Genomic DNA, 21130 nt, shown 5'->3' on the forward strand with positions numbered 1-21130 from the left:
CAACTCCCATCATGCCTGGACAGCCAGAGCTAAAACTTTGGCTGTCCAGGCATGATGGGAATTGTATTTTTGCTACCTGTATTTTCACTTACAGGTAGTAGACTGTAAAGGAGGGAGACACCTAGTGGGCAAGTCTAGAGCTGTTGTTGGGGTAAACAGTCATGTTGAGTAAAATGAAGGGATTTAAAAAAAAAAAAATTAAGAATCCCAGGAGTTCTTTGAAATGATTGTAACCAATTACCTTTAGGAAGACATAAGAAATATATGCCTGTACCCTCCATAGCACATCAGTATGTAAGGAGCCTGCACAGCTACACAACCATAACACATTATAGAAAGTTCCTTAAAATCCTTTTTATTAATTACATTTGTCACACAGTATAACAGAGCGGTCGATTTCCCCCCAATAATTATTTACACCTTTATTTTCTTTAATCGTACAAGTTCCATGCGAGAGTCTGAGGAGGCGATAAATCATCTGGTATTGTAATCCATAGTCTTAAAAACAAACAGGGATGAGAGTTTCCATAGATCCCGGTGACGCTGCTGCCAGTGAGGTCATTATCCAAATGAGACAATTGTAGAAAGCGGAGAAGTGTTTGTGAGATCAGGGGCGATAGCTGCGCCTGGGGAGGGGGTGGGGGGCGACTGTTAGGATAATTTCACCCCGATTTTGCTGGGTTCCTTCTTCAGCTGCCGCTGCACCTCTTTCTCCATCTTCTTCCTTTGTTGCTCTGCAGTTCGCTTCTCCCGTTCGGCTATTTTCTGCTGCCTGTTTAGTGAATTTAAGATTTAATGTGACATAAAAACATTATCATGGAAGAGAAACTATTAACATAGAAAGGAATCCCCCCTCACATATACTCCTGGAGACTAACAATTCATTCCATACTTGTTAGCCTTTCAGTCTCCTTCTCCCCGTTCTGAGCCTGCTGCTTTCTGCTGAAAACACTGAAAACTGTGTGCTGTTCACTCAACCTCCGCTCTGATCTTCCTTGAGAAGGTCTTAAGTAAACAGCGTTCACGGTTGGCTGTCTTTGCACTCTGTAATGCCAGGAGGGATAATCACAGTGAGGTAACCAGCAATGTGATCTCAGATTAACCCAGCATTACAGAATGCAGAGACAGCCAGCCAGGGATGGTGTTCATGAGCTGTCTTGAAAGGCCGAGAGAACAGCTCACACATAGTTTTCTGTATCTGTAGAAAGCAGCTGGAATACTAGAAGTATGGAAGGAATTGTTATTCTCCAGATGGGGGCAGGATGATTCTACATGTATTTTACCTCAGCAGAATACCCCTTTAATTTACTTATATTAAATTGTGAGACAGGACAATATACAAGCTGAGAGATATAGAATTCTTCTCTAGGTGTTCCAGAAGATCAGACTTGTCCCCCTTCTTTTTAGATACTCAATCCTTATTGAGAACATTTTGAGGGGTTGTAAAAATTAGGTGATACCCTATGCTCAGGATAGAACATAACTAGCTGGTCGCAGAGGTCCAACCACTAGAACCTCAAGCATGGGTACCAGAGTAACCCCCGAGATCAGAGTGGCGGTCGTACATGCGTACTGTGACTCCATTCACTCTATAGAAGCCATCATTGACAGACAAGTACAGCAGTTCATCACTGGTCATGTGTTCACACCACTAGTCTATACTGGATGGGTGGAGGGGGGGTCCCCATTCTTGAGACTGTGGAGGGACCCAGTAGTCAAACAACCCCCTGTGGTCAGTTATCCCCTTTACTGAGGAAAGGGCATAACATGATTTTGTTAGAGAACTCCTTTAAAGGACTGTTATCCAGGAAGTGACATCACCATGTTATCCAGGAAGTGACATCACCATGTTATCCAGGAAGTGACATCACCATGTTATCCAGGAAGTGAAGCCTTGATGCAGTAGTAAGTGCAGGGAAAAAAGCACTTTATAAGCATTTCCCGTAGAAAGTGTATATTGGGGATTTGTATAAATTTTGGGGGGCAATACAATACTTTTATAAAAACAATTTCGCTGGACCTTTCAGCCCTGACACTTGGCTAGACCCCATCCAAAAATACCTATCAAAAAACTGAATAGCTTAGACGTAGATCAACCCATGTGTTTTGTAGGATTCCACAAGACTGTTTCAGGAACATTCCACAAATCTTACAGCCTGACGAGCGGTGGGCAAGATTATCAATGATATTCCATAGGATAAGCCATACTCTAGAAAATGCAGGTCTTGGATGATGTGCCTGATGTGCTTGTTACTAGATATGGCATATGTTAGATCTGTTTTTTTAATCCAATGTATCTCTTTACTTTATAATTTAGGAATTGGAGTTCCGGTCTCAATGCTAGTATGTTTTCTCTTGTTATTTTAATGGAAAAATTTTATAAAGAAAGATTATATTTAAAAAAAGAAAATGCAGGTCTAGGTTCTAGAACCCAGGTCTATGTAATGAGGGGGTTCCCGAATCATTATCCTGCCTGGGAGACTGCCGTCAGTATCATCAAGGCAGAGAATGAATGAAGTGATAGCTGCACATGTATATTATTATTAATTATTGTTAATAAATACATATTTATTTGTATAGAGCCAACAGATTCCGCAGCACTTATAGAAGTGGCTGGTTAAGGATCCAGAGATCCACGTTCTAGTGATAAGTGGAAGAATAGATCTGAACAGTCACTAAAAAGGTGAATGTACTTATAGCCAGAAACCAAGCTGCGCATTAGTCAGATGTCTGGTTAGATGAAGGTGGTTAAGCTAATGGGGCACCAGGTGGCCCAGCAAACACTGACACTACTATGTGCATATACCATGTAATGAAGCCCTATACAGGGATACATAGTTTAAACCCAAAACGAAATACACTATAGATTCTGATGGATTCAACTCACCAAATAGAACATCCCTAGCTGACTAGTAGTGTGCAGTCATGTGAATTGTATATGGGAGCACCAGTGTAGGGAGGTTCCCCTCTTCAGGATACCATGCACCCTTCTTTATAAATCCAAAACTCAAAGAGCGGTTGTCTGTTCAATAACCCAGTGGGGGGCTGCTACTACTACTACTAGTGGTGGTACTGCTACTACTGGTACTACTACTACTGCTGCTGCAGGGAAAATGTGTGATCTGCAGGTGAGCGCCCTTCTGTAAGGATAACCGGCCAGGTGACTGCCTCCATGAAGCAGACCTGTTTGCATAATTTAGCAGCTTATATTTACTCATCATAAGGTTTGTCTTCCTGCTCCGATCACAGGTTGTATCAGGTGTCACACTCCAGGCTTATCTACAACTGTATGCAGGATTCTGCTGGAATATTAGCCAAGAGCCTATATAGTGTTGTGTGTTCTTTAGAGATGTGCGACCCTGGAGCATGCTCGAGTCCATCCGAACCCGAACTTTCGGCATTTGATTAGCGGTGGCTGCTGAAGTTGGATAAAGCCCTAAGGCTATGTGGAAAACATGGATATAGTCATTGGCTGTATCCATGTTTTCCAGACAACCTTAGAGCTTTATCCAACTTCAGCAGCCCCAGCTAATCAAATGCCGAACGTTCGGGTTCGGATCGACTCGAACCCGGTTCGCTCATCTCTAGTGTCCTTGTGCACCACATGGGAGTTATAAGGATAAGTATTCTTTTTTTTTTTTTAATACTATGTCTTTTGTAAGCACTGGATCTCCCACAATGCCACACAGATTCTGCTTTATACAGACACTATACATAAAAGTGGGATGCAGTGAGAAAACCTGAGAGCTAACAGACTGAACATTGATCTGTGTGCGACCGGACCATTATTTACCAAATGTGTAAAGCGGAAGCAAAGTCCTAACCTAACATGACAGGTAAAGGCTTCTCCCGGCTGCAGGTGGATGGTGGAGTTTTCTTGGAACAGGATGAGTTACCCAAAGCATATGAGAGCCGTCCAAAAAGTCACCACCTTTATTTACATCAGGAAACACCCGATGATCCACATAGACAACATGATGTCTGTAAACAGGTCAAATATCATTTACATATTCAATTAAATTCCAGTATCAACTAGAATGTGCCACATATGTGCTGCTATACAGGTTACAATCCATAATGGAGGGAAGGGGTTGTCCAGTTTACACATTGTATCATTAGTTAATGGCGGGGACTAGCCACTAACTAGGGGGAAAAAAAACACAGAACGCTCAAGAGCCTATTACACAGGTCGACTAGTCAGATACTGCCCTGTTTAATAGGGACAGCAGTCAGCTGACGAATGAACAAACCCTCACTCGTAGGATGATCACTCAATTCTTACCTGTTAAAAAAATGATCCAGTGATTGTTAGTGCAGCCTTGGCCGTGTGATCGAGCCGTGTAACTAAGTACCGATCTAGGCTTGGGCCGTCTAATACGGCCTTTACCAGTTGTCCCCACAGATCACTTAGACCCTTTTTGATTGGTCTATTATCAGTAAGGAATGAAGCCCATTAAAAAGAACTTTTGACACGTCATTAGAGAGGTAAAAAAGGGAAAATTTGGCAGCACATCTATGACTCTCTGTTGAAGGTGTGTGTGTGTGTGTGTGGGGGGGTGGGGGGGGGGGGGGGGGGGGTGGGGGGGGGGGGGGGGGTGGCTACCTCCTGTTGGCCTGCACTCCACCCATGTCCCAAGGGTGCTCTAAAAGAGATCACTTGGCTCCTATTTGCCCAGTTGTAGGTTTATTAATGGGCCAGGAGAGGCCATTGCTAGTGTGAAAATGCTAGAGTAGGGACCATGTCTCTGAGGACACCTTAACGTGGCGGCATGGTACACTCTGATCAAATAGTTTGCTTAGATCCTCACTTTTTATTATCTACAGAGCAGGCGTTTGCCGTGTGCACGCTGTGAGGAGTATATACGGTAAGCCCTTGCACCTGTAGGTTTCTGCTGCATTTTTTTTTCCTGGGACCTGGGAAATGCCGTCCACTCACCTTCCCGGTTCCAGCGGCGGGTCCCGCATCATGGTACTCAGGTCCCCGGCCTCAGATCCCACCTGTCACTAACTGGCTCTGTCACACCTCTGTCATCGTCATGGGCCCGTGTCAGACAGCAGGAAGCAGCCGGGCACCGGGGACCAGAGCGCCGCGATACGAGACCCGCCGCTGGAACCGGGGAGGTGAGTGGACGTTGTTTCCCTCAGCCCCCCCCCTCCCGAGTACCCCTATTGTCACTAAACCGAGCAGGGAGAAGAGCGCAACTAAGCACTTCCTCCTTCTCCCTGCATAAGCTCCATAGACTTTGTATAGAATCTGTCACTTACAGTGAGTAGAGAGAGAAGCGCTTATCTGAGACCTTCATTCTAGAGATTGGTGGGGGTCTGAGTACCCAGGCACAGACAAATTATAACTTTTGACACATCTAATTTTTCTTTAAACGACAGTAACACTTTAGGCATTCACAATTATTTGAGATTGAGTGGATTATATATATATCAGGGCATTACCTTAGAACTTCTTCCGCCTGCCAGGCAGCATCGTCCTCCTCCTCCCAAGCATTTGAATTTTCTTGCCAGGTTTCTAAATCACCCAATTCTGCCTAGAAACGTACATAAAAGTTAAATATACATCATGTATATGTGCGTTTTCTAAATAGGAGAGCTGAGACCCTGTCCAATCAGTAGAACAACGTGAGAAATAGGAGTGAAAAAGCGCAACGGTAGTAGAAGATTTGGGTTGCGGGCCAGATGACGTCCCAAACACAACCGAATAATCTGAGTGTGAGCACATAGCCAAACGCTGTATTTTGCGCCACACCACAACATAAAATGTGAGCTTGGCCTCATAAGTATGCTAGGGAATACAAGCCTGATTTGTCACTATGTAATATCATTAAATACTCACAGATTGAACAAAAGGAAGATCCTGAGTAGCTGCCAGTCTGCTGGAGAATCCTAGGCTCCCATCTGGGACTATGTAATTGATTGGCTCCCTTTTCTTAACAATGATCTAGAAACAAAAGCGTGGAAGAGAGGGGAGATCAAAAACCGCAGCTCGTGGAAAAGCAACGAAAGACAGAACCATGGCCAACGTGTTCATTACTCCATCACATTTACACAGATCTGCATTAGTTTGTATACAATGCCATCTGCTGGCCAGAGACAGAAACTGCACAACAAACCTGAACCAGTCTGTAAAGGTAAAGTAACCAATTACTGGTGATGTGGCAGAGATCAATCTTTTTAGAGCTGATTGATTTGTACATTTGTACATTGTGGTCCATGTGAATAAGGCTGAGCTCAGTACTACAGTCTCACATTTGTATATACGATTCTGGGAGTTTTGTATCAGAAAACAAATTCAACGATTTTTGATTTAATATTAAAATAAAAAATAAAAAGGTAAAGCCCAAATGATGCATCCTAAAAATCCCTGGCTGTCCAGTGCAGGATGCTCTGCCTCATATGACCCTATAGCAGTCCCTGTATGTTGCTATGTGTTTCATCAGCAGCTCCTCTGACTGACTCATCACAGGATCCACAAAGAAAGTAGTTACAGCTGTTAAAGAGTCACTGTAGTAATTTATTTATTTTTGCAGAAATCAATAGTCCAGGCGATTTTAAGAAACTTTGTAATTGGGTTTATTAGCTGAAATATGGATTTTTATCATGAAAAAGCAGTTTGAAGCTCTCCCCCCTGTCTTCATTGTTCTCCTATGGAGAGATGGAAATAAAACACCAAAATAGGACAACAAAGACTTAATCTACAGCAACATCACCCGCTATCTCCTCGGACAGTAAGCACTGACCTCTCTGACCTCTGAATACAGCTGACACCCATCCTTTGTTCTCTGCTCTCTGCTGACGGCTAACTCCCTCCTCCCTTCTCTATAGAACAGACAGGGTTGTGTCTGATGCAGTGCAGTGCACTTTTTGCAGTGAATGGAAAAGAGGAGGGAGGGGGGGACCTGGGAAAAGGCTTCTTAAATGCAGATATGGCCCATTTGCCTAATAAACCCAATTACAGAGTTTCTTAAAATCGCCTGGACTATTGATTTCTGCAAAAAAAAAAAAAATTCACGACAGTGACTCTTTAACCCCCAGACGACCCATGACGTAACCTTACGTCATGGGTGTTATTCCCGCTATGAAGCGCGCTCCGGAGCGGAGCGCGCTTCATAGGAGGTGGGGGCCGGCTGCAGTGAGCAGCCGGGACCTCACCGGTAATGACACGCTGCAGCGATCGCGCTGCCGCGTGTCATTAACCCCTTAAACGCCGCGATCGCGGCGCGACCGCAGCGTTTAAGTGTAAGTGACAGGGGGAGTCCCCTGTCACTTACCGATCGGGACCCCCGCAGTGTGACTGCGGGGGTCCCGATCGTTGAAACGGACTGCTGGAGGTCTCTTACCTGCCTCCATGCGGTCCGATCGGCGATCTGCTGCACTGAGCCTGCACAGGCAGGCTCAATGAGCAGATCGCCGATAACACTGATCAATGCTATGCCTATGGCATAGCATTCATCAGTGTATAAATCAAAGTAATGTATGTACAAGTCCCCCAAAGGGACTTCAAATGTGTAAAAAAAAAAAAAGTTCAAAACACTATTACACTACCCCAAAGCCCCTCCCCCAATAAAAGTCTAAATCACCCCCCTTTCCCATTATATAAATAAAACATATAAAAATGAATAAATAGATAAACATATAATATACCATAGCGTGCGTAATTGTCCGATCTATTAAAATATAACAAGCGTCATTGCGACCGGTAAACGGCGTACACGAAAAGAGGGGAAAAAGTGCGCAGATTACCGATTTTATGTTACATTATATATTAAAAAAAATCAATAAAAAGTGATCAAAACGTCCGATCTTCACAAATATGGTATTAATAAAAACTAGAGATCATGGCGGAAAAAATGACACCACATACAGCCCCATAGGTGAAAAAATAAAACCGTTATAAGCGTCACAATAGGCCCATTTTATTAATATTTAATTGCCAAAAAAAAGGATTTCATAAAAAAAATATATATATAACATTAGAGAATCTGTGTAACCTGCATATGGTTGTGTTCGCACTGACCTATAGAATAATAGTATAATGTCGCTGTTACCATATAGTGCATTACGTAGACACAGGAACCCCCCAAACGTTACCATATTGCATTCTTTCTTACGATTTCACCTATTTATATCTTCCTAAATAATATATTTGGAATTCCATCATACATGTTATGGTAAAATGAATGACGCCATTACAAAGTACAACTATTCCTGTAACAAACAAGCACTTACATGGCTTGTAGATAGAAATCTGAGAGTGCTAGAGCTCTTAGAAGGGGAGGAGGGAAAAACGGAAACACTAAGATCAAAATTTGCGCGGTCCACTGGGTCATTTTGGGCCTGGTCCTCAAAGGGTTAAGCTGGGTGTAGAGAGACCAATGCGCCCACTGTTATTGGATGACAGACTCATTTAACACAACATCACTTTAAGGGTATAAACACACACACCGTATACGCAGCGTATTTACTGCTGCGATACGCAGCAAATACGCAACAAATACGCAGCAGATTTGATCTCAATAACTGAACACAGCATCAAATCTGCTGCAGATCTGCTGCGTATACAGTGTGTGTGTTTGTACCCTAAAGATTCCTCCGCATGTAAGTGGAGCTGATCATGGCTGCCGGACATCCTATCTGTCTGCTGGATGATGGGTTACTTATAATTCATGGCAGAAAAACTATAGCAGGCTTAATGGGCATCATTGAGCCTGAGTGCCAGGACTGTGCCCCACAGTTGCATCACACAGTAGCGCAGTAGAGCAGATACAAGCTCCTCAGCTGAGGAGAATCATATAGGCTGTGTACATGTATATACAAAAAAAGGGGCCGTGGAGCCTCAGTTACGAGTCTCAAAACACGGGAATAGCCAGATATCCCTCTCTCCAGAGAAGAAAGCCCATTGCCAAGGGGTGCCTCCTAGTGGGGAGAGCACCAAGCCACCCTGATACGTAGTCCCTCAGGTCCTCACTCTGTTGCGAGCTTTGGGACCTAAATAGGGAAACACCAGGGTGGCCCCTGTGAGTCAAAGTCTAACTCTGTGGCGAGTATAACGACATAAGACAAGGGTTACCAAGGCTAGGCATCCATCCACAGACTGCAGTTTCGGGGTATTTGCCCCTCGTCAGTGTGGAGCAGGATTCTGGCTTCTGGGGCAATGATAAATAGACCAACAAAACACAACAATCACTGAACTCAGGGAGAATAGTGAAAAATTCCAATGGAGTACTCATTTACAAGTCTCCATTGATTGTCCCATACAAAATTTGAATATGCAAAAAAAGGGGCCGTGGAGCCTCAGTTACGAGTCTCAAAGCACGGGAATAGCCAGATATCCCTCTCTCCAGAGAAGGAAGCCCATTGAAAAGGGGTGCCCCCTAGTGGGGAGAGCACCAAACCACCCTGTAGTAAGTGCATAAACCTGAACCACCATTGCTGTAAAATGCAATAAGATCACCTGTAGACCCATATACAGTGGTACCTTGGTTTAAGAGTAACTTGGATTAAGAGCGTTTTGAAAGAAGAGCTCACAGTTTTTCAAAATTGTAACTTGGATTAAGAGCATTGCTTTGGTTTAAGAGCTTCCTGTACTGGATGGGAGAGGGAGTGGGGGAGGGGCATGGTCTGCATAGTGGGGTCTACAGCTCTGTACCCTGACCCAGCTCCCTCACCTTCCAAATCATAGCAGATCCACTTTTGCTCATTCCTTCTACTCCCTGCAGTCTGTTAGTCCTTACGTTTCCTATCCTCTCCATTCCGGCTATAACGTGCCTGCACTTACACTCAGCCATTCACATTGCTGTATAGAAAAGTCACTGTCCTTCTGCACAGCTCTGTGATTTTCACTTCCTGATTGGTCCATGCTGAACACACACACACCCTCCCCACTGCTTCTCTATTCTAGCCTGTTGTACTACGCTACTGCATTATGGGCATCTCCATTCTGTATCTACAAACTGCTGCTGTTTTTTCAGGTTTATGCAGTTACTATACAATATACTCCACATGCTGATTGCTATACTGTACAGTAACTTATAATATCACATATTCAGCTGTTTCTCATTGTTTTATTTATTCTACATGTTAATCAGAAATTAAAAAAAAAAAATTTTTGGGGTGTGGAACCAATTGTCTACATTCCAATGATTTCTTATGGGAAAATTTGCTTTGGTTTAACAGTGATTTGGATCACAAGCGCAGTCCCGGAAGGAATTATGCTCGTAATCCAAGGCACCACTGTATAATGCATTAGGAGACTGTGACAATGATGTAAAGACAATCTAGATGTCTAACAATAAAGTAGAATCATGTCAGTGTACACACATTCTGCTATTGCTGTGTTCACTGTGGTATTTGCCTATGAGTAAAGGAGAGTTATAAGGCTAAGTGGGAAGCAGGGGTCGGTGAATAGATCACACTTTAGCGTATGCACTCACCTTCTGTGTTTTTCTGATGGTTGGCGTCATGTCTTTGAAGTAGTCGGGTTCTTCTGGGTCCAATGAGTTTTGTGTGGCCAGAGTCCCGTTTCCACCCTCGATCTTCACACTTGTGGGGACCTCATCATCCCATGAACTCCACTCCTCCACCTGGTGGACAGACACAAGAGTTAGCAGGTACTCTACCTATACCTAGGACAAACATCCAGCACCATTCAGGGTCTGGTCACACCTAGAAGATCCTAACGTAAGAACAGATTATACAATTGTATCCAGGGGGAGAGGGATAGAACCTGAGGGACTTGTAACAGATCAATATGGGGGGGGTTGTCATATATCCTGTACAAGAGGAAGCCATGACTCTAGTGAGAACAGAAGATGAAAATCCGGCTCATCTGATGATCACACAGGTGCAGTCTTTAGTACTGTGCCCTGCCGCACCCTGTGCACAGAGTGTGTCCGTCACATGACCAGGAATGATTTACTGATATATAGTAAATCAAAGATCCTCCTCGAGGGAAGCAAGCAGAGATCCTGAAAACCATGAGGAATTGATACAGAAAGTAAATGTATATTTTTTTATAATACAAACAGTAGTGTCCAGTAATGTAAAAGTAAAGCATCAAGAAGTAGAAATAGCATCAGGCTTTATAAAAATAAAAAAATGACTCAGATCTGCCACCTGGTGGTTATCACAGATCTGTACAAATTAAATGGGTCATTGTAGGCTAAATAAGTATATACCAGGAAACAATAAGCAAGAGACGTCACTCCAGTAACTCGCTGTGGTTAAAAGGATGAATAGGTTACAAATAAAAGTGATACACCGGACCGCTGACTGACCTGCTTAGGGACAGAGGAATAGTCTACAGTTGTTGGCAAAGTGATCTGGTCACCGCTTAACTTTCTACCACGTCCGGACCTGTAACAAAACACATACAGGTAAGTAAATATGTTTATGTGCCTGTACACACAAGCATGTAATAAATGGGAAGTATGATTATTATTGATGGCCCAGCCATCACCAGTCATGTGCCTGGCAGCTAAAAACCTTGGCGGTATCACCAGGAGAAGCTGCAGGTAGCAATATATATTATACATATATATATATTCCCCTGGAAAAGCAATTACTCACATAAATGTGTTACCATATAATACACAGTGGAGTCCCATTATTATGACCAGCAGCTAATATCCAGAGCAGCCGCCATGTGTAGCCTGGACAGCAGCTAGATGGACCGGGAGAGACTAAGGTCCTGGTAGGTGTCATAGGTATCTGTGGTCGTGATGACTGCATCCCACAGCTGCTGGATGGTACATGGAGGAGGATCCATAAAGCGGACAACTATCCAGGAGGTTGTACGAATCCTCAATTGAGTTTGAGCCTGGAGAGTACTGGTAAGTCTTGCTCATGTCTTTCTGACCAACGTTGCATCGTCTTGCTGGAAGATCCCATCCGTAATCAGCATGTAGGGGTGTATGTGATCTGCAAGGATAGATTTGTACCCAGATCAGCTGAGGGCGCCTCCACATGGCCCAGAGAACATTCCCCAGGCCATGACACCGCCACCACCAACTCCTTCTCCAACAATGGCTGCAGGGTGCTTGTTCTCTGAAGCTTCTCGACTGGCGTCCATGTCCAGCCGTCTACTGAAGCAGAGAACTCATCGGAGAAGACTTTAACAATCAGCAAAGGTCCAATTCCAAAAACTTAAACCATTTCTGATGACACAACTGTGTTGGTAGAGGTGCAGCGTCCACCTGTCTGTTTCAGAGCCCCGTACGCACTTGAGAACACAGTTATACACACATCCGGTTTCATAAATACTGCGATTTCTGGCCTCAAAGCCAAACACTCATAAACTGAAAACAATGAGGGATGAGTGTGTGCAGCCTAAGGCACCTACCATACGCACCAAACCAGCTGAGCACGCCTGACTTCCTTCATGAGCCATGTGCTGCCAACATCCAAGTAGGAAGTAGTCATAATACTGTGACTCCACTGTGTATACGAGTCCCCTGAAACAGGAGCAGCTCTGTACAATGGCTGTTTATTCAAGGTTATAGAGGTGGTTACTAACAAGACACTGTACCGCTATGAAACTTACCTGCTCGGCAGCATTGCTGTGCAAAGGAAAAAGTGAGGGGTCTGCAGAGCCCAATGAACAATGTGTCCCCTTATTCCCAGTATCAAGCCCCCCTTTATTAAAGGTGAAGTCCGGTGAAAAATTTTATTAAAGTACTGTATTGCCCCCAAAAGTTATACAAATCACCAATATACAGGAAATGCTTATAAAGAGTTTTTTTCCCTGCACTTACTACTGCATCAAGGCTTCCACTTCCTGGATAACATGGTGATGTCACTTCCTGGATAACATGGTGATGTCACTTCCTGGATAACATGGTGATGTCACGACCAGACTCCCAGAGCTGTGCGGGCTGTGGCTGCTGGAGAGGATGATGGCCATCATCCTCTCCAACAGCCACAGCTCGCACAGCTCTGGGAGTCTGGTCGTGACATCACCATGTTATCTAGGAAGTGACATCACCATGTTATCCAGGAAGTGACATCACCATGTTATCCAGGAAGTGAAGCCTTGATGCAGTAGTAAGTGCAGGGAAAAAAAGCACTTTATGTGCATTTCCCATAATAAGTGTATGTTGGTAATTTGTATAACTTTTGGGGGGGATATACAATACTTTAATAAAAATTTTCACCAGACTTCTCCGGTGATAAATATGACTTATCACCAAGTTTTCTGCCTCAACATGTAGGGATGCATCCTTCTATACAATATATTTTAACATTGAGAAGTTTAGTGAAATGCTCCACATTTCCATCCCAACTATAAACTGAGGCTGAACCCCCCCTCTACCTGATACAAGAGCGGCCCTGACACTGTGGGAGCAGGATCAGGTCAAGGTGTAAAGTATTATTTCAGTCACCAATGGGCAAAAGTAAATCTTAAAGAAAACCAATCAGCGCGATTCTGCGAATATAGTTCCTAGCAGCAGAGAATAGATCTACTGTACAGCTCGCGGGGCATATACCAGCCGCGGCTGCAGCAGTAGCTTTATGAAGGCCGGGAGAGGGGCGGCAACTAGTCATCTGGGCAGGGAGCTGCCTGAGACTAGTCACTGCTATCTGCCTGTCAGCGCACAGTGCAGGGATGAATAATAGTCCTTTTACACGGTGTGATAATTCGCCCAATTGAACGATTAACGATTTCAAAGTAACAATGTGTTTTTTATAACTATCAGCGTTTAGATGGAACGATATATCGTTTGAAAAAATAGTTATTGCGATCGTTTTAAGATTGCTTAAGCCTATCTCACACATTGGTGAAAGACTGTTTAGACGAAGCGATCTGCTAACTTTAACCCCTTAGCGACCCATGACGTATCTGATACGTCATGGTGCCGCTCGGGGTGTTCAGAGCGGGGTCCCGCCGGGACCCCGCTCTGAACGGCGCTGATCCCGGCTGACACGTGCAGCCGGACAGTGCCTCTATTAGCCGGCGTGGGTCCCGTTGCCGCGCCGGCTAATTAAGCCTCAGAGGCTTCAGACCTCACGTCCCTGGTGTCTAGTGGGACGGATCTCCCCCCCGCGATGCGATCGCGGGGGGGAGATCCGTTCTTCTGGCCGTGCCGGGCCTCAGCGTCGGAATGACTCTGATCCCGGCTCGGCAATAGATTGCTATGGCCTGCAGCAGGCCATAGTAATCTATGACCGATCTAATCGATCTTTGCTGTGTATATACACAGCATTGATCTCTATGAGAGATCAGTGCTGTCTATATACAAGTCCCCCAGGGGGGCTTCTAGTTACAGTAAAAAAAAAGTAAAAAAGTGTTTTTATTAATAAAAAATCCCCTCTTCCCATTTTATAAATATAAATTAATAAATAAATAAACATATTTAGTATCGCCGCGCGCGTAATCGCCCGAACTATTAATTAATCACATTCCTGATCTCGCACGGTAAATGGCGTCAGCGCCAAAAAATTCCAAAGTGCAAAATTGCGCATTTTTGGTCGCATCAAATCCAGAAAAAATTTAATAAAAAACGATCAAAAAGTCGTATATGCGCAATCAAGGTACCGATAGAAAGAACACATCATGGCGCAAAAACTGACACCTCACACAGCCCCATAGACCAAAGGATAAAAGCGCTATAAGCCTGGGAATGGAGAGATTTTAAGGAACGTATATTTGTTAACAACGGTTTGAATTTTTTACAGGCCATCAGATACAATATAAGTTATACATGTTATAGATCATAGTAATCGTAACGACTTGAGGAACATGCATAACAAGTCAGTTTTACCATAGGACGGACGGCGTAAATGCAAAACTCCCCGAAATCAAAACAAATTCGTTTTTTTTTCAATTTGACAGCGCAAATGATTTTTTTCCGGTTTCGCAGCATATGTTATGGAAAAATAATGCCTGTAATTGCAAAGTACAATTGGTTTCGCAAAAAATAAGCGCTCATATACGTCTCTAGGTGAAAAAATGCAAGCGCTATGGACTTTTAAACTTAAAATGGAATAAGCAAAAGCGCAAAAACGAAAATAGGCTTTGACCTTAAAGGGTTAATTGAACGACCAACATCGATTTCAGATGAAAGATTGCTCGCTCATCACTTAATCGTTCGCTGTGATTACACAAGCCGATTATCGCTCAAATGCGATTGTTATCGTGAAAATTCGAACGATAATCGTTCCTTGTAAAAGGACCATAGCAGGCAAAGAGATCCATTAGTGATCTCGACCAGATGACTAGTGGCCGCCCTCTTCTGGCATAATTAAACATCTTTTTCATCTTTGAAAAGCTACTGCTGCAGCCACGTTGGGTAAGCTCCAGGAGCTGCGCAGTAGACCTATACTCTGCTACTGGGAACCATATCAGCACAATCATGCTGATAGGGATTATCCAGCGCTACAAAAACATGGCCACTTTCCCCCTCGCTTGTCTTCAGATTGGGTGGGGTTTGGAACTCAGTTCCATTGAAGTAAATGGAGCTTAATTGCAAACCGCACCTGAACTGGAGACAAGAGGCCACGTTTTTGCTGCGCTGGATAACCCCTTAAATCACAGTTCATAGGCTTTATAGGTTGTACCTGCATATTAATCTCTTGAAGAAGGTGAGAATGGAAGCGAGGCAAGTGCAAATCTTAAAGAGACGGAACTGAGTGACGGCCATTCCGAGAGCTCTTCACCTATAAGGAAAGCACAGAAAGATAGATTATAGACCAGTACATGAAACACAGCACAGTACACAACTGCTTTGGCTGTCCAGACATGGTGAGAATTGTAGTTTGTCAACAGATGGAGGGCAACAGGATCCCCATCCCTGCTATTGTGGTTGATATTTTACAGGGGGCCACAGGTGAGCGCCGGGGGGCACAGTGTGTGGCTTGGGTGAGCTGCGGAGGGGAGGGGGCACAGTGTGTTCGGCCACAGGTGAGCTCAGGGACGGGGGGGGGGGGGGGGGGGGGGGGGGGGGGGGGGGGGGGGGGGGGGGGGGGGGGGGGGGGGGGGGGGGGGGGGGGGGGGGGGGTCAATAGCTATTGTGAACAACTCTCCAACATCACTAATGTCAAACTTTCATTCTATATGAAACGAATACTTTACTGTACAGCACCCAACAAGTCAGGAGAAGGAAGCAGTGACACTTCTGTATATATTGATAACATATCAATTCCTCAGGGATATAGGTTATTGGTCGCACTCCACATGGTGTAATAACCCCACAGTCCGGGGGCTGATCCTTTCTGCTTTTATCTTACACATCCTTTGACCTCTGAGCTGAGGTGAACACAATGGAAAGCATTGGGAAGAGAGAAGCCATTACTCAGACCCACACATAAAGGGCCCTTGTATTCTGACCTATACATCCCAGCAAATGGAAACCGATACTGAACAAAATAAATTGTATTCACCTCGGACACCAGATTGTAGGGTTATACATACAAGTCTTTTATAGAAACAATGGAGCTACGGCACTATCCCCCCACCTTTCTGTAGCTCAATGGAGTCGGCTCACCTGCACACCGCGGTGCTCAGCAACAACAGGTGATAGATTCCATAAAGAATTAGTAAGAATGTAGACTGCGGCACTCGCTTCCAATCCACTTCTCTTTATTATGCCATACACATTACAATGGTGCACAAAGATAACAAGGCAACGATCGTTTCACGCTTAATCGCGCTTCGTCACAGCCTGAAGCGCGATTAAGCGTGAAACGGTCGTTGCCTTGTTTTCTTTGTGCACCATTGTAATGTGTACAGCATAATAAAGAGTAGTGGATTGGAAGCGAGTGCCGCAGTCTACATTCTTACTAATTCTTTATACATACAAGTCTGTGTAATATAATATCTGCTCAGACAGCAGTGTGGAGCATTGTTCATGTAACCCCCTCCCCCACTTATACAGAAAAAGCCATTGTGTCCAGTGTAGTGAGCGATGTACCAGGCGTCCTCAGGCCTAGACCCAAGACAGTGGCTGCAGGACTAATACACGTCCTATGCCTGTATCCTATGGTCAGCCATGTCCCCCTGCTGGTGACCTACCTATGAGCTGCGGCTCCTTTCAGCTTCATTCAAAGAACTGAGCAGATTGTAGATACCAGAGCGGTGTCACTGGAAATAAAGGAAAACATCAAATAACCATACATATACACACACACATATATATTGCGGGAGATTATCAAACATGGAGTAAAGTGAAACAGGCTCAGTTGCCCCTAGCAACCAATCAGATTCCACCTTTCATTCGTCACAGACTCTTTGGAAAATGAAAGGTGGAATCTGATTGGTTGCTAGGGGCAACTGAGCCAGATTCACTTTACACCATGTTTGATAAATCCCCCCTTTTGTATATATTATATAAGAAACTGACTAAAATAAGGTGCAGAAAGATGCTCTAATAAGGGTCAGCAATACTATTTGAAGGGGTTATCCCAAAGTAAGAAAACAGCACCACACCGTCCTCTGGTTGTGTGTGGTATTACAACTTCACTCCAACGGGACTGAGCTCCAATACAGCACAAAAACGACGACATGAGTGGTGCTGTCTCTGGAAGAAAGCAGCTATGTAAACAGCACCTTAGAGTGCAATGGTGCGTTTACAGAGAGAGTATTTATCTGACAAATTTTGGAAGCCAAAGCCAGAAATGGATATGAAAAGATGAAAAATCTCAGTCTTTATCACCTCTTCCCTGTTTATAGCCTGTTCCTGGCTTTGGCTTCCAAAATCTGTCTGTGTAAACACACCATAACTTTTCACGTTATAGAGAGATGAGGCGGTCCGGGTGCTGAGTCCCCCCCACGGACGACAGGGGGAAGCGCACAGGTCAGCACTCGTTCTCCCAGAAGTCACACGCTCACCGGAAACTGGCTCCATAGGCTTTCTATGTCTTTCTATGTCACCATTCCCGTCCTCGGTTTGGATGTGGTTTTGTAGCTCAGTTCCATTAAAGTTAATGAGACTGACCTGTAATGCCGCACACAACCTGAGGATAAGCGTGGCAATGTTTTTAGAAGAAAGCTGCTAGACTTTTTTAAGTCCTAGAGACGTGTCAGGTGTCCACGGATGTTCGCGGTCGCTCCATTCAAACACCATGTGACCGTCACCACGCTCTGCTATCTGTCAGGCTCGTGCACTCTGACTAGGGCTGCGGCTTGGGGAGATTGTGCCTGCGTAGATCCGCACCGATCAGTGATCAGACACCTATACTAGGAAGAGGCCATAAGTTTTGAGTATGGGAAAGTCTCTTTAAATCACTATAACATCTGCACAGGAGAGAACCTAACCTTATGCTGCAATAATAATAATAATAATAATAATAGTCATGTGTGGCACTACAGATCCCAGCACACCATGATGTACAGTGAACGCAACCAGTATTACAGCAGACACCCAGCTTTACCAGGAACAGATAAACAGCACAATGACAACCAGGGGGTCATGTGATCCATTACACGAGGAAACACAGCTGTTACAGAACTACAACTCCCAGCATGCCTCGCTATCCTTCTGCTGCCCGGGAATGCTGGTAGTTGTAGTTTCGCCCACAGACTGGTGGATACTTCTGTATAGGATCCTTCCATTAGAGGTGACATCTACAGGGGAGCTATACAGGAGCTGCCCCCCACCGCAGCATTATAATAACTACTCCCGCATTACCCATCATGCACCTGCATTGGACGGAGCCCCAGGTCAGCGTGCGCCCGGCACCGGGTGTGGAGCGCCCATCAGGCTGCAGCATGCGAGGCAAGGTCCCGGCATACACAGGTAAGCAGGCGAGCACTCTCTTCCTCCACTCTGCCCAGCAGCTGCCCAGGATGACGCTGACGTAGCTCACGTCCCAAACGTCACGACGCCGCCGCGTGCTCGTGTCACGTGGCTAGATACCGGAGCGGCGCATTCTGGGAATTGTAGTAAGGTTACATGCTGAGAGACTACATTTCCCATCATTCCTATGTTGCGTGCGGAAACTAACGCTATTTGCTTGAATAAACCTTTATGGGCACAGCCAATTTTTACTATTTGGCTATGCTGACACACTATAAGTGCCTAACGAAGGCTGCCTTTGTTGCCCATAGCAACCAATTACGGCTCAACTTTAATTTCTTAAAGGGGTTATCCATGTTTATTATCATATATATATATATATATATATATATATATATATATATATATATATATATAATTTTTTTTTTAGGTAAAAAAGAGCAGTAACTCAGAAATGAAAGCTGAGCTGTGATTGGTCGATGTGTGGAAACAATTCAAACAGTTTATTGTGAGAGCTTGTAAAAAGTCGTAGAGGCGGTCACCGTCAGCAATTTTTTTTGTTCTAAAGATTACATTTTTTTTAAATACATATCTATGAATATGAGATAGGAATACCCCTTTAAGTTGTAAAAACTAGAGATGAGTGCACCCCGAGCATGCTCAAGTCCGATCGTTCAAAATGTGAATACGGGTGGGGGAAGAAGTTTGATGCAGCCCTAGGGGTTCCTGCAATACCCGGAAAGAGCCATAGGCCATATATGTGTTTCCAAGGACTCCCTTGGGCTGCATCCATCTTCTTCCACCACTGGTAACCAAATGCCAAATGATCGTATTTGAGCGTGCTCGCAATGCGCTCATCTCTAGTAACAACACACTAAACAGGATTAGGCTATAGTTGTACTGACACAGAGAGTATTTTACTGCCTGGTGAAAATGGTAGAAAATTAGAAAATTTTATTCAAACGTAGGTTTTTGGTTAAAAGGTGTCTCTTCTGCCCCTGGTGATACTTAGGCCAGGGATGGGGAACCTTCGTCCCTCCAGCTGTTGCAAAACTACAATTCCCATCATGCCTGGGCAGCCGAAGCTAAAGCTTCGGCTGCCCAGGCATGATGGGAATTGTAGTTTTGCAACAGCTGGAGGGGCGAAGGTTTCCCATCCCTGCTTTAGGCCATGTTCACACGCTGTAATGAATTTGGGAAACTACGGCTGTATCAGTCATTGAAAACAACGGCCGCCTGTTTCCGAATTCATCGTCTCCTTTGTTATTCAATAGAACAATGGCCAATGTTGTGCGCACAGTGCATTAACTACAGCCGTTTAAGTATTGAACATGTCTATTTTCTCCGGCCGCAGTTCGCGAACAGTGTACGTAGAAAATAGACTGTTCACATACTGCGTGGCCGTCCTGCCGGCCGTTGTGTGAATTAAAGTCAATGGTTAATTGATTTTCATTCACACCCATACGGAGAGCAGATTCTATGGGTGGAAAATAATGTTCCTACTGCCACTAATGCCTTATCAGCCAGAGCAACACGTGATACTTTTATTATTAATATTAATATTATTAAACCGTACCTCCGCCGCAAATTTAAGAAAGGAACGAGTTGTGATCACAAGTACTTTTGCAATATACTTTTTTTGTGTGTTTTCCATCTTTAAATCAGCATCATACATATGGCTGTGCTCCATGCTTCCTCCGTGCTGATACATGGTCTTTTCTCTGGTCAGAAAAAGAGACCAAACACAAAAAGTCCTCGTCCTTTGAGCGCTCACACAAGGAAAGACACCTATTTATCATGCAGGTTGTATGATTAACTATACTCAGTTGCCCCTAGCAACCAATCAGATTCCACCTCTCATTTTCCAAAGAGTCTGTGAGGAATGAAAGGTGGAATCTGATTGGTTGCTAGGGGCAACTGAGACAGTTTCACTTTACTCCATGTTTGATAAATCTCCCCCTGAAAGATTTTTTCCCCTCTGCATGGGGGTTTGGATATGTTTCTATCTTTACTCCTCTTTTGGTTTTTCTGCTGTACAATTTTATGACATTTTGGCAGAATGCCTCGTGCCTTACATTTTTGTGCAGTTTATGTTTTTTTTTTTTTAACTATTTGTTATTACCTAAAATTAGTCTGACACTTTATCTGTCTCCTCCTTATCATCACTAAGATATAGATAACACAGGATCCATCATTCATACAATGACCGTTGTACAGGTCATAAAGCATGCCCAGACCACTCTTCCATAGTCAGTCAGTCAGCCTTATGCGGAAAGATTATCGTTCTAATTTTCGCGATAACAATCGCATTTGAGTATAATCGCCTCGTGTAAACACAAGGAACGATCAAGCGAGAAATCGTTCATTGTGATCTTTCAACTTGTTCTCAA

At 44.2% G+C, this 21130-nt stretch overlaps 1 protein-coding gene across 1 annotated transcript; it reads right to left on the reverse strand.

The window, feature by feature from the left end:
* Positions 1-329: 329 nt before the first annotated feature.
* EBAG9 (estrogen receptor binding site associated antigen 9) lies at positions 330-18806 on the reverse strand. The gene is made up of 8 exons (XM_069959854.1): positions 18644-18806; positions 17018-17086; positions 15565-15663; positions 11286-11364; positions 10443-10592; positions 5846-5950; positions 5449-5540; positions 330-772 (listed from the first exon to the last, which is right to left on the reverse strand). Exons 3-8 carry the CDS (start codon positions 15645-15647, stop codon positions 652-654), a joined length of 630 nt encoding a protein of 209 aa, XP_069815955.1. The 5' UTR covers positions 15648-15663; positions 17018-17086; positions 18644-18806; the 3' UTR covers positions 330-651.
* Between the last annotated feature and the right edge of the window lie 2324 nt (positions 18807-21130).

This window comes from Dendropsophus ebraccatus, chromosome 2 (genome assembly GCF_027789765.1).
Source record: "Dendropsophus ebraccatus isolate aDenEbr1 chromosome 2, aDenEbr1.pat, whole genome shotgun sequence".
In the NCBI taxonomy this organism is placed as follows: Eukaryota; Metazoa; Chordata; class Amphibia; order Anura; family Hylidae; genus Dendropsophus; species Dendropsophus ebraccatus.

Excerpts from the sequence above, each read along its gene's own strand:
- EBAG9 (XM_069959854.1), bottom strand. The coding sequence starts at position 15,647 with ATGGCCGTCACTCAGTTCCGTCTCTTTAAGATTTGCACTTGCCTCGCT. Across the intron at positions 5,541-5,845 it reads ATCTTCCTTTTGTTCAATCT|GCAGAATTGGGTGATTTAGA; the intron begins GTGAGTATTTAA and ends GTACGTTTCTAG. Across the intron at positions 773-5,448 it reads CAGGCGGAAGAAGTTCTAAG|GCAGCAGAAAATAGCCGAAC; the intron begins GTAATGCCCTGA and ends TTCACTAAACAG.